Raw genomic sequence first — 14,580 nt, 5'->3', positions numbered from 1 at the left:
AGGTGCTGAACCAATAATGGGCCGGCTTTTAAACTTTACATTCCAGATTTTTTTAAATAAAGATACCAAGACAACAAAGAAAAATTGATAACAGGAGTAAATTAGAAAGTTGCTTACAATTCCATGCTCTATCTGAATCATGAAAGTTTAATTTTGACTATACTATCCCTTTAAGAAAGTGCTGTTTTTCTAAATGTGTGTGTGCTATAAATTTGCTTTCCTTTTTATTGTTCATGTAAATCTCTACATTTAGGTAAGCTCAGAAAAATGTGCATTATAATGCAGTTCAAGGTTATTATATGGTTTTGTGTCATAATATATAAACACTAATATGAAAAATGTATTTCTAGAATGTTTACAATTTGCTAACAGAAACTAGCATTATAAATTTGTCTTTCGTTGATTTGACAGTAAGAAACAAGCACAAATATGCTGATGGAAATGGGGAATTCTCATTTAATGTTTGCTGGGCTTTTTTTTTCCTTGAGTCAATGTACATTGAAATATTCAATAATAAAATGCCTCTGACGGTGTGCTTGAAAATACAGCAGTTTATCTTTTCCCTTTTATATAATTGTTAAGACTGCTTCTTGTAACAAATTACAAGGGATTACATTGCTCTTTGTAAACAGTAAGGAAAGAAAAATAACTACATGGATATGTTTTCAAAATTGAAATAGCCATACAGTTAATGCAATATATGAATACACCATAAGGTGACATTCCTTCCTTAGCAAGGGGGGATAGTAAAATAGTAAATGGCTTTGGGTCCTTTTTACATATTTGATATAATAATTTAAATGCCAGCAATTACCGAGAAGGTACTATGCAGTCTGTAACATACAATCTTGGCATGAGATTGAACAAACCAAACTGCACAGTTCACCTGTATTTTTTTAATGTGTAAAAAGACAAAGATATCATTAATGAAATTCCAAAACGTTATCCTCTTTAAACCAAATCATTGTGTGTGTGTGTGTGAGAGAGAGACACACCAGGCAATGCCATTCATTTTACATGATATTGATATTTATGCTTGATAGCATCTTTCTGTGTTTCATTATCTATACAATAAAATAAATTTACACTGTAATGTCTGAATAAAAAACTGGTGCTATGCAGTAGACAATAAACAAAAGAAAAAAAAAAGTGTTTGTGAAGTTTGAAATGCTAAAATGGACTCCACCAGAATTATTCCTATAGGCTAAAAATATTCTCAGGGACTGTAGAGTAAGTAAAATACTTCCTTTCCTTCTGTTACCAGGTTCATATCAACCATAAGACAAAAGTCACAGCTTATTATTGTCAAGTCTACAAAGCAGTACACAGGAATATGACAATTTAAATAAGAGAGCCCAACTTTTGGTAATAGCATATTAGAGTTATTTGTAAACTTAATATGGAATCTGCACACATTGATGACAATGCACTTTAATCAGGAAGCTTCCATCTCTGTGACAGCAGCACACTTGCTAAGCAAACAGGATATATCCTGCATGTGCTAACACCAACGAGACTGAAACTTCTATAGATTATGTTTATACTGACAAATTTTACTTCTAAGACAGGTCCTGAAATGAGTCTGTGGATTAAACCCTAGATGGCAACTAAAATATTTTTATGTCCCCAAACAACTAATTCAGCTGTCCAGTTATTGCACCTTTATGTACAAAAAAGCTAAAAACAACAATTTCATTTTTTTTTCTCAGATTTTTCCTGCATTTGTCTGGTAGTTGGGACATGCGGGTAGTATTGCCCTCTTCAGATGGTCAAATGAACAGGAGACTTCAGTATAAATTGCATCTTAAGGACCCTTTATTTAGAAATGTTGTTGTCCGAGTGTTGTGAATTGTTTCCTCTTCCCCTAAAAAAAACAGAAATACAATATGTTCATATTACATCAAAACAATGTTCCTAAATATTGTTAATGACCATTATTGTTTAGATTTACGATAAAAAATTAAATGCAAAATATCTGCAGTATTAAATTACATTTTCTACAGTATTTTTAAAGTGTAATTTAGTTTGTAGACATTTATTCACATAGTATGTAGAGGTCTGTGTTCTTCTTTTATAATTATTTTTTGTTACATTTTATAAGCAACATTAATTAATAATAATAATAAAACTGAATGACAGATATAGAGAGGGGTGTCTTAGTATGCATTTTCAAAAGATTAAAACAACATTCTATATAATCCTATAAAAGGTGTGACAATCTAAGAAATGGCAAATTGTACATTTCTAGAAATGTCCTCCTATCTTAGAATCCTATGGGTTTCTCTTATTCTGCTGGATAGTTGCCGGACAGAATGTCACAGCAGTTGCTAGCTTTTAAACAAGTACTGTAGCATGATGAATTTGCTGAAGTGAAAAATTAAAACCTGAACCATAAATATAACTTCCTACTGATTTCTATAAAAGAAGACGGAAATGTTTGTAAATGTTATCTATATCCAACAATCCCTGATGTGTACCATTGTTTATGTGTCTAACCTAAACTAGACTCTAAAGTGTAAGTGAACAACTGATAAATGGAGAAAATGTTAACACAACTTACTACTTATTTGCTCTTCAGTTGTTAATTTAATGTGCAAAACGCATTGGGCAGATGACAAGTGGGACACTATTTTTTGCGTGCGTGCAAACACTGCTCTAAGTAAACTTTTAAGGTGGGAGGGTAAGAAAACCGATGCGCTAACTTTAGGACTTGGATCAGCATGAAAAATTAACATGGTCGTGATATCCAAACACGATGTTAGACCTACAGAGCTAAACCCGAAGATAGTTATGAATATTTCACATTCCATTGTTCTTCACATAGAAGAAAATGTTCTTTTATTTTAAAATATATATATATATGATTGATTTTTGTAAAATATATATCTAAACATATCTTTGTGTATATATATATATATATAAATAAATGTGTGTATATATATATATATATAAATAAATGTGTGTGTGTGTGTATATATATATATATATATATATATATATATGTGTGTGTGTATATATATATATATATATATATATATATATATATATATATATATATATATATGTGTGTGTGTGTGTGTGTGTGTGTGTGTATATATATATATATATATATATATATATATGTGTGTGTGTGTGTGTGTGTGTATATATATATATATATATATATATATGTGTGTGTGTGTGTGTATATATATATATGTGTGTGTGTGTATATATATATATATATATATATATATATATATATATATATGTGTGTGTGTGTGTGTGTGTGTGTGTGTGTGTATATATATATATATATATATATATATATGTGTGTGTGTGTGTGTGTGTGTGTGTGTGTGTGTGTGTGTGTGTGTGTGTGTGTGTGTGTGTGTGTATATATATATATATATATATATATATATATATATGTGTGTGTGTATATATATTTAAAAATACTAAGAACATTGGAATGATAAATATTCACAGTAAAAACACATTGGAAAGGGCTCCACTTATGTTGTGCTCGGTGCAACTTTTTTTTTTTAACCCTTACACTTGATGCTAGGTCTTCCTTCGCACAAATCTGATGCATGCTAGTTTACTTTGTGCTCAAGCAATCAAATTTGATTTTAACTTGTAATATGCGTACAAGCTAGCACGGGTGTGATATTGGTTACCACAATAGTGCACCACTTGTAATCTAGCCTAAGATCTGGTATCTGAATAACAGTTTTAAATCTTACTCCCCCCAAATTAGAAATGTATTCTTAGTGAGGATTATGATCTTTCACCCTCTATATTTTTTTTTAACTAGTATATCCCCTTTTATTAGACTATGACTTTTTCATTGCTTAAAGGAACAGTCAAGATAAAGAAATACTTTCATGATTCAAATAGGGCATCTAATTTTAAAGAACTTTACAATTTACTTTTATCACCAATGTTGCTTTGTTCTCTTGGTATTCTTAGTTGAAAGCTAAACCTAAGAGGTTCAAATGCTAATTTTTTAAACCTTGAAGGCCGCCTCTAATCTGAATGCATTTTGACAGTTTTCACCACTAGAGGGCGTTAGTTCATGTGTTTCATATAGATAACATTGAGCTCAAGCACGTGAAGTCACCTAGAAGTGAGCACTGATTGGCTAAAATGCAAGTCTGTCAAAAGAACTGTAATAAGGAGGCAGTTTGCAGAGGCATAGATACAAGGTAATTACAGAGGTAAAATGTGTATTTATATAACTGTGTTGGTTATGCAAAACTGAGGAATGGGTAATAAAGGGATTATCTATCTTTTTAAACAACAAAAATTCTGGTGTTGACTGTCCCTTTAATTGCTCTTCTATTGGCACATTTTACTGTACGCACTTTACTATGTATAAACTTTTATTACCAAGTGCTGTCTCAATATGCTCTGCCCAGTACATCGCCTTTTGGACCACTGAAGATTATGGTTACCAACAGAATTTAGGGGATATTTTCCTCTACAAAATAATTATTCCTGCTAATTAGTTATGTCTTTACACTCAAAGCAGAATCATATCAAATACCTGGTAGAAAGCTCCCAGAAGGTATCAGTGGGGCCATGCCCCCTTCCTATTTCTATTTAAAGCAACTTACTGATCTGATAATAGATGTGAATGTATGCAAGGAAGACAATGTGACTGTCCTGCTTTACTATTCACTTGAGGAAGAAGTTATGGCCCTAGTGGGAATAGTCTGTATAACAGAAAGTGGTAACTTTTTCAAGAGTTCAGAGACCATAAGGATAAAAAGATACTTTCCCTTTTGGAAGCCAGATTTTGAAAAAGGGATATTAAACATAAATATTAAGATGCATGATAATATATCTTCTCACTGATTTTCCTGTCCCCCAGAACAAAATAATCCTTGCTAACCAATCACAAACTAATACACATATATAGCATGAACTGCTAACCAATCACAAACTAATACACATATATAGCATGAACTGCTAACCAATCACAAACTAATACACATACATAGCATGAACTGCTAACCAATCACAAACTAATACACATATATAGCATGAACTGCTAACCAATCACAAACTAATACACATATATAGCATGAACTGCTAACCAATCACAAACTAATACACATATACAGCATGAACTGATAACCAATCACAAACTAATATACATACATAGCATGAACTGCTAACCAATCATAAACTAATACACATATATAGCATGAACTGTTGTTTGCCCCTGTGTAGTTAGTTAAAGAGAAAAGGGCACCAGTCCCTTAAAGGGAAAGTAAAGTCAAAATTAAAGTTTCATGATTTGGACAGAGCATGTCATTTTAAACAACTTCATAATTTACTTATATTATCTAATTTGCTTTGCTACCTTGGCATCCTTTGTTGAAAAACAAATCTAAGTAGGCTGAGGAGCAGCAATTCACTACTAGGAGCTAACTGCTGATTGGTGACTGCACATATATACCTCTTTGTTAGGGGTAATATGAACCTGATGGCAGCCATCTTGTTCTTCGCAGCCATCTTGTTCCTCGCAGCCATTTTGTAATGAATAGACTTTATTATACTGGGGTATTATGCAGTGAGAATTATATGCATGTTATGAGTTTCTTTAGCTATTCGGCCTTGCCAATGTACCCTGGCCTAATGCCTAGAAGTAAGATAGAATAAGATAATGTAAACAAGAGGCTTTAGACACTCGGTTGTCTCTGCAGATGGTAGTTTGTTATGACTCTGTAAATATTGTTATGAGAAACTCATGTTCCAGTTTTTCCTTGTAAATTGCTCTGTATAACTGTGTAAGATGACGCGGTCCTAACGTGTCATCCCCTTAACCCTGTATGTCACTATAAGAAAGGCTTGCACTGTGCAATAAACAGAATTGGCTTTCGATCATAATGCTGCGTGGTCTGAGTCATTCTAAGGGGCCCTTATCAGGTAATCTACATATGCCTCAGGTGGTAAACTAGGCCCCAGGCTTTGGCCTGCACTGACACTTACCCCCTGAAGGGGACACCTAACAGTTTTGGCGTCAGGACAGTGGGATTCACAGTGAGTAACTATGAGTGCTTTTACCATGCTTTCTTTCTGTGAATTTGAACCTAAATTTAGTCTGGTAATAGGTGTTGATAATATATGATATAAGGTTAAAGGGGTTCCTGTGGTTGAAGCACAGGTTTACGGAGGTTAAAGTCCTGCCGGCAGTTGTGATACCCCTCCAGACAGGTAATCAGTCCTGTGCTGGGACACGACAGGTATTGTGAGTCCTGTCGGTGATAAGCGCGCAAGAAATATATGAATGCCAGTTGACGGGAGGATTTTTTAAGATAAACTCCCCCGGGCGAACGTGGCAGTGAAGTGAGTAAGTCTCACGTGTGTTGAAGTTTCCCATATTCATTCCCATAATAGAGTTTTGCTACCCACCTGAAGCTCATGTTGATATCTGATGCTTGCTTTTGCTGCTATATAAAATTATGCTGTGCGTAGAAAATATTAAGTGGCTGTGCATGTTAATTGTGGCTATTATTGTATTGAGAAAGGGGAACTGCTCATAGATAAGAATGCACAGAGAAAATTACATGTATAAGGTAAAAGAAAAGAAGAGTTAATAGTTTCTGCAAAAGACAGAAATATTTTTTTAAAAAACACGGTCAGTAAGTACTGCTGTTTGATAAATAGAGAAATCTCTGTGTTAAAGAATGTAGCAGGCAAAGAAGGGGGGCCACCACTGAGCGCGCACATAGCTCAGAAAAGAAAAAAAAAAAGAGAGAAAAGAAATCCTGTCTCCGTTTGTAAGATTTTTTTTGTTTGCTTGCAGTAACAAAACTGAAATTTTGTATATTGAGATGCATAATGTGTGATGGTCTGTAGGTTCTCACTATGGTATGCGTGTAACAGATTTACTTTGGACCAGGAACAGAATGTATTATTTGAAAATGATTGTCTCAAACCCTGCAAAAGTGGCCATTTTGTGGGGTTTCGGAAAAAAAGAAAAAATGCATTGTGGAAATGGTGAAAAGTTAATCTAGTGTTTTTTATATATATATATGTATGTCGTACGCTAGAAAATAGATGCTTTTCTGAGAAAGGAAAAAAGGGAGTGAATCTCTGGTATGCGAGATGGAATGAACTTGTGTGTCTGTATCGTAATAATGTTTCCTTCTGTTTCTCTGCTGGGAAATCAGACGTTTTTAGAAGATATTTGGTAATGTTATTTTATATAACTGTATTTCAAAGTCACCAGCATGTTTTAAGTATGTGGTATTCATATGCAGTTTTAGTTTTAAGTGATAATTGTGTGGCAGCATGTAAAGATATGATATTGTTTTTGCAAGTGAAGTAACGGCTTTGAAAGTGCGATGGTATGGGATTTTTGTCACGCTCTGGTAAATATGAAATTGTTTCTGGTATGATTAATGGGTTAACGTATGTTGTATTTGTAAGGTCTGTGCACGGCGTGGGTGCACACAATGAAATATATTTATAGGCTGTAATTGAAAGTTTTTCTAAAAGGGCGTCCGTTTTTGTTGCAAGTAAATTAATCTGCAGGTCATGCTACAGTACAGAGGTGAAATTGGTGTGGTAAATCATACAAGCAGCCTAGATTGTGGTTAGGATATACATATGTAATTTGCGTGATGAATGGTTAGTCCTTAAAGGGACAGTTCACTGTAACAAGGTGTTGCTATTAATGTATTGTCCATGACTTGTTACACAAACGGCATATTATCTTATATTTGTCTGGAAAATCAGAGCTCAGTGCGTAGACGGAGCAATAGAAAATTGTCATTTTCTTATTTAAAGAACCAGTGCAATAACCCTGTATTAGTAGTTTGCTAAATATATTTTTAGAGACCTTTCTTTGTATATATTTATTTTAAATTTGCTGTTCAGATAGCAGATATTTTTTTTGCAGCATAACTTAATTCTCTCTGTAATGCAAAGGCCGCCTCTAATCTGAATGCATTTTGACAGTTTTCACCACTAGAGGGCGTTAGTTCATGTGTTTCATATAGATAACATTGAGCTCAAGCACGTGAAGTCACCTAGAAGTGAGCACTGATTGGCTAAAATGCAAGTCTGTCAAAAGAACTGTAATAAGGAGGCAGTTTGCAGAGGCATAGATACAAGGTAATTACAGAGGTAAAATGTGTATTTATATAACTGTGTTGGTTATGCAAAACTGAGGAATGGGTAATAAAGGGATTATCTATCTTTTTAAACAACAAAAATTCTGGTGTTGACTGTCCCTTTAATTGCTCTTCTATTGGCACATTTTACTGTACGCACTTTACTATGTATAAACTTTTATTACCAAGTGCTGTCTCAATATGCTCTGCCCAGTACATCGCCTTTTGGACCACTGAAGATTATGGTTACCAACAGAATTTAGGGGATATTTTCCTCTACAAAATAATTATTCCTGCTAATTAGTTATGTCTTTACACTCAAAGCAGAATCATATCAAATACCTGGTAGAAAGCTCCCAGAAGGTATCAGTGGGGCCATGCCCCCTTCCTATTTCTATTTAAAGCAACTTACTGATCTGATAATAGATGTGAATGTATGCAAGGAAGACAATGTGACTGTCCTGCTTTACTATTCACTTGAGGAAGAAGTTATGGCCCTAGTGGGAATAGTCTGTATAACCAGGGCCGGATTTCCCATTAGGCACAGTAGGCATGTGCCTACAGGCGCCTTGCAGTGAGGGGCGCCTGCCTGTCAATAATAAAAAAAAAAAAAAAAAAAAAAAAAAAAAAATTTTTTTTTTTTTTTTTTTTTTTTATGAGGGCATTTATTTTAGTAAGAATTGTGCTGCCAGGTGCCTACAAAGTCGAGTGTTTCATTGGGAATATGTTACAGCAGTTGAGGGAGCCATGAAGGAGAGAGGGGCAAAGATTAAAACTAAACCCCTCCCATTGAATTTCTAAATTCTAATTTTAAACACATTTGTTGACCCCTGGATTACATATAATCTACAACATTCCATGTTTTCCTTTGAGAGCAACATCATATGATATTTATATTTCAGAACAAAATAAATGTAACATCTGTGTGTGTTTGTACCAAAAATATCAGAGTTTACAAGATTTTTTTCCCTACATTTTATATTTTCTTCCACTGGCTGCACAGGTTGTTGATGGTGATGAGCTTGCATGCTGCTAGTTTTAATATTGCTATTGTTTACACAAAACTGTGTTTGACTCCAACAAAATGTTAAGCACATAGTCAAAGTCATCTCCAGAAAAGCAATACACTAATGGCTTGTCAATAAACATGTCCTATGAGCCCATCTGGGTCTGCACAGATGTGTATTGCTGTCTCAGAACTGACATTGACTATGTGTTTAACTCTTTTGCAAGAGGCTAACACACTTCTCTGCAAGCACTAGTGCAATAATAAAATGCCCAGCAAACTGTCACATTTGATGTCCCTTTAAATAGGGTTTTCTTTAGAATATTTTGCATTAAAAGTTTAACATGATTTGTTTTTGTTATACATAATAGAAATTGTATGGCCATTTGAGTCAAGTGAATATTGATTTTTGGTGTAGCTTCCATTACAACAAATATTGCAATTGGTGTGTGTATTTGTGTATCTCCATAAAAGGGAAAATGTAATTTTACATCTAATATTTATTTTTAGTTGTCCTAAATAATAATAAAAAAAAGTCCTCATTTTTTCCACTTTTTTCTAGGGGGGGTGGGGGGGTGGGGGGGGCGCTTCAGGTTTTTGTGCCTACAGGCACCTGAGATGTAAATCCGGCCCTGTGTATAACAGAAAGTGGTAACTTTTTCAAGAGTTCAGAGACCATAAGGATAAAAAGATACTTTCCCTTTTGGAAGCCAGATTTTGAAAAAGGGATATTAAACATAAATATTAAGATGCATGATAATATATCTTCTCACTGATTTTCCTGTCCCCCAGAACAAAATAATCCTTGCTAACCAATCACAAACTAATACACATATATAGCATGAACTGCTAACCAATCACAAACTAATACACATATATAGCATGAACTGCTAACCAATCACAAACTAATACACATACATAGCATGAACTGCTAACCAATCACAAACTAATACACATATATAGCATGAACTGCTAACCAATCACAAACTAATACACATATATAGCATGAACTGCTAACCAATCACAAACTAATACACATATACAGCATGAACTGATAACCAATCACAAACTAATATACATACATAGCATGAACTGCTAACCAATCATAAACTAATACACATATATAGCATGAACTGTTGTTTGCCCCTGTGTAGTTAGTTAAAGAGAAAAGGGCACCAGTCCCTTAAAGGGAAAGTAAAGTCAAAATTAAAGTTTCATGATTTGGACAGAGCATGTCATTTTAAACAACTTCATAATTTACTTATATTATCTAATTTGCTTTGCTACCTTGGCATCCTTTGTTGAAAAACAAATCTAAGTAGGCTGAGGAGCAGCAATTCACTACTAGGAGCTAACTGCTGATTGGTGACTGCACATATATACCTCTTGTCATTGGCTAACCCAATTTATTACTCCCAGTAGTGCATCGCTGCTCCTTCAACAAATGATACCAAGCAAACAAAGCAACAGATAACAGAAGTTAATTGGAAATGTGTATGAAGTTGTATGCTGCACCATAAAGGAGAAGAATAGCGATAGTTGTGATAACCGTCTAATTGGGTCATGGAAAACTCCATCCCCTGGAGAACTTTATGTTCATAAACCACAGATAACAAAATGGGACCAGTCTGATAAACCTCGGTTGCATCAATTTCATTTAAAGCTGAGGCTTTAGGTGGAAAAGGTGAAACTGTTAAATTCTCAAGCTCCTCCAAAATTATAGTAGTAGTTCCCCACCATATAATTTAAAACATATTTTATTTTTCTACAAACCCTGCTTTATGATAGCACAATTACTATACAAAAGTCTTAACAATTGGGAAGTCTTTATCTTAGCCTCTTCCCCATGGGAGACAGATACAACAGGAACAGACACAACTTAGCAAACATATGCACTCATCTATCTGCCTTGGGGAAGGCACATATTTCTGGTGTTAAAGGAATTGCACAACAGGTCCACCACTGTTATTATTGTGGCCACTTTGTGCTATCACTGTGAGGAACACTTAAATCAATTCCTATAAAGCTCTGTGTGGTAACAACAATAGCTTAGTAGCTCCATCCCTTTAACTCATAAAAAGCTGGTCTTGGTTAGAGTCCAAAGCCTAATAGCAGTTTTGTAAATCACAGTTGTAAAAATGTTGGAAAAAGTACAAAGCAGCACACAAATCACTTTTGTGCATGAAAACACACATACTAACACACACAAGCAGGCAAAACTAACATATGACTTGCAAGGAAAGAATAGAAATTCCAGGTTAAATGAGGCAAACCTGCTTATCCATAGCGGAACTATATGTCTATAAAATATATGTATAATGGAACATACAACCTGAGAATGCAAAGTGTAATCTGCAGCAGGACTGAATGTACTAGACAAAGAGTGCTTTACTTTGCATGAAGTAACCTGTAAAGGAGATCCCCAATTGAGTGAGCCACTATTAATAAAATGCCCTATAAATGCACACCAGGAAAAAAAACTGTGTAATGCAGGCTTGCAAGGTGTTTAACAAATGGCTGGATGTAGCTTGCCAAAAAAATAAAAAATTATATAAATATTCTCAAAACTGCAAAACATACACTTTAAGGTTTGGCTATAACTGAGCCTGCATAAATCAAACATTTTTAAAACAAAATTTATGCTTACCTGATAAATTTCTTTCTTTCCGGGCATGGAGATTCCACGAAACATTCTAATTACTAGTGGGATATTCACTCCTGGCCAGCAGGAGGAGGCAAAGAGCACCCCAGCAGAGCTGTTAAGTATCACTTCCCTTACCCATAACCCCCAGTCATTCGGGCCAAAAGGAAATGGAAAAAGAAGATAACACAAGGATATAGAGGTGCCTGAGGACTAGACAAAAAAACTTAATTAACAGTCTTAATTTGAATAAGGGTGGGTCGTGGACTCTTCATGCCCGGAAATAAATACAATTATCAAGTAAGCATAAATTTTGTTTTCTTTCCTATGGCATGGATAGTCCACAAAACATTCTAATTACTAGTGGGAACCAATACCCAAGCTAGAGGACACAGAATGATTAGGGAGGGAGAACAAGACAGGCGGACCTAAAATGAAGGCACCATCCCTTGGAGAACCTTTCTCCCAAAAGAAGCCTCAGCTGAATAAAAAGTATCAAATTTGTAGAATTTGGAAAAAGTATGAATAGAGGACCAAGTGGCCGCCTTACAGATTTGCTTCACAGAAGCTTAATTTTTGAAAGCCTATGAAGATGAAACAGCTCTAGTGTAATGAGCCGGAATTCTCTCAGGAGGCTGCTGTCCAGCTGTCTCATAAGCTAAATGGATAACACTTCTTAACCAAAGAGAAAGAGTGATAGAAGTGGCCTTCTGACCCCTACGCTTACCAGAAAAAACAAACAGGGCAGAAGTCTGCCGAAAATCTTTAGTTGCTTGAAGGTAAAATTTAAGAGCACGCACAACATCCAAGTTATGCAAAAGACGTTCCTTCTGGGAAGAAGGGTTAGGCCAAAAAGAAGGAACAACAATTTCCTGAATAATATTGCGATCCAACACTACCTTACTGAGAAACCCCAGCTTAGTATGAAGGACCGCCTTATCAGCATGAAAAATAAGGTAAGCGGAATCAGACTGCAGAGCTGAAAGTTCGGAAACTCTGCAAGCAGAAGAAATAGCAAGAAGAAACAAACCTTCCAAGATAGAAATTTAATACTAACAGAATGCATCGGCTCAAACGGAGCCTGCTGCAAGATTCTAAGAAAAAGGTTAAGACCCCAAGGAGGAGCAAAAATTTAAACACAGGCCTGATTCTGACCAAGGCCTGAACAAAAGACTGAACATCTGGCAGAACTGCCAGACGCTTATGCAGAAGAATAGACAGAGCAGAAATCTGACCCTTCAAAGTACTAACTGAAAAGCCAAAATTTGAGGAACCCTTACTTTGTTCCAAGAAAAAAACTTTTGAATCACACCAATGAAGGTATTTACACCATACCCTATGGTAAATTCTGCGAGTAACTTGTTTACGAGCCTGAAGCATAGTATCTATGACTCTCAGACAAGCCACGTCTAGCCAAACCTAGACGTTCAATCTCCAAGCAGTCATCTTAAGAGAAACCAGATTTGGATGAAGAAAGGGACCCTGAAGTAGAAGGTCCTTCCTAAAAGGTAACCTCCACGGTGGAAGAGATAACATCGTCACCAGATCCACGGACCAGATCCTGCAAGGCCATGCAGGAGCTATTAGAATCACAGAAGTGCTCTTCTGTTTGATGCAAGCAATTACTTGTGGAAGCAACGCAAATAGAGGAAACAGGTATGCTAGATTGAAGCTCCAAGGAACCACTAGAACATCTAACAGAACAGCTTGAGGATCTCTTGACCTTGAATCGTACTTTGGAAGCTTGGAGTTTTGACGAGATGCCATCAAATCCAACTCCGGAACCCCCCACCTGAGAGTTATCATTGTGAAAACCTCTGGGTGGAGAGCCCACTCTCTGGGATTAAAAGTCTGCCTGTTTAGAAAATCCGCCTCCCATTTGTCCACCCCTGGTATGTGGATGGCAGAGAGATGGCAATCGTGAGACTCCACCCACTGGAGAATGCAAGACACCTCCTTCATTGCCAAGAAACTCAGAGTTCCTCCCTGGTGATTGATGTAGGCCGCTGAGGTGATGTTGTCTGACTGAAATCTGATAAATCAGACCAAAGCTAGTTGAGGCCAAGCTATTAAAGCATAGAAAATTGCTCTCAACTCAAAAAACATAATTTATGTAAGAACTTACCTGATAAATTCATTTCTTTCATATTAGCAAGAGTCCATGAGCTAGTGACGTATGGGATATACATTCCTACCAGGAGGGGCAAAGTTTCCCAAACCTCAAAATGCCTATAAATACACACCTCACCACACGCACAATTCAGTTTAACGAATAGCCAATAAGTGGGGTGATAAGAAAGGAGCGAAAGCATCAAAATAAGGAATTGGAATAATTGTGCTTTATACAAAAAAATCATAACCACCACAAAAAAGGGGTGGGCCTCATGGACTCTTGCTAATATGAAAGAAATGAATTTATCAGGTAAGTTCTTACATAAATTATGTTTTCTTTCATGTAATTAGCAAGAGTCCATGAGCTAGTGACGTATGGGATAATAAATACCCAAGATGTGGAACTTCCACGCAAGAGTCACTAGAGAGGGAGGGATAAAATAAAGACAGCCAATTCCGCTGAAAAATAATAATCCACAACCCAAAACAAAAGTTTTAATCTCAATAATGAAAAAAACTGAAATTATAAGCAGAAGAATCAAACTGAAACAGCTGCCTGAAGTACTTTTCTACCAAAAACTGCTTCAGAAGAAGAAAACACATCAAACTGGTAGAATTTAGTAAAAGTATGCAAAGAAGACCAAGTTGCTGCTTTGCAAATCTGATCAACAGAAGCTTCATTCCTAAACGCCCAGGAAGTAGAAACTGACCTA

At 35.6% G+C, this 14,580-nt stretch overlaps 1 protein-coding gene across 1 annotated transcript in view; it reads right to left on the bottom strand.

The window, feature by feature from the left end:
• Positions 1 to 438: 438 nt before the first annotated feature.
• ATP2A3 (ATPase sarcoplasmic/endoplasmic reticulum Ca2+ transporting 3) overlaps positions 439 to 14,580 on the bottom strand; it is a 521,243-nt gene continuing 507,101 nt past the window's right edge. Inside the window, exon 22 of the mRNA XM_053707504.1 lies at positions 439 to 1,864. Within this exon, the coding sequence (XP_053563479.1) occupies positions 1,816 to 1,864 (49 nt within the window). The 3' untranslated portion in view covers positions 439 to 1,815. The remainder of the gene's footprint in view (positions 1,865 to 14,580) is intronic.

The sequence above is a fragment of the Bombina bombina genome, chromosome 3 (genome assembly GCF_027579735.1).
Source record: "Bombina bombina isolate aBomBom1 chromosome 3, aBomBom1.pri, whole genome shotgun sequence".
In the NCBI taxonomy this organism is placed as follows: Eukaryota; Metazoa; Chordata; class Amphibia; order Anura; family Bombinatoridae; genus Bombina; species Bombina bombina.
Note: the sequence above shows the minus strand (reverse complement) of the source record. Positions and strands in the feature narration are given on the sequence as shown.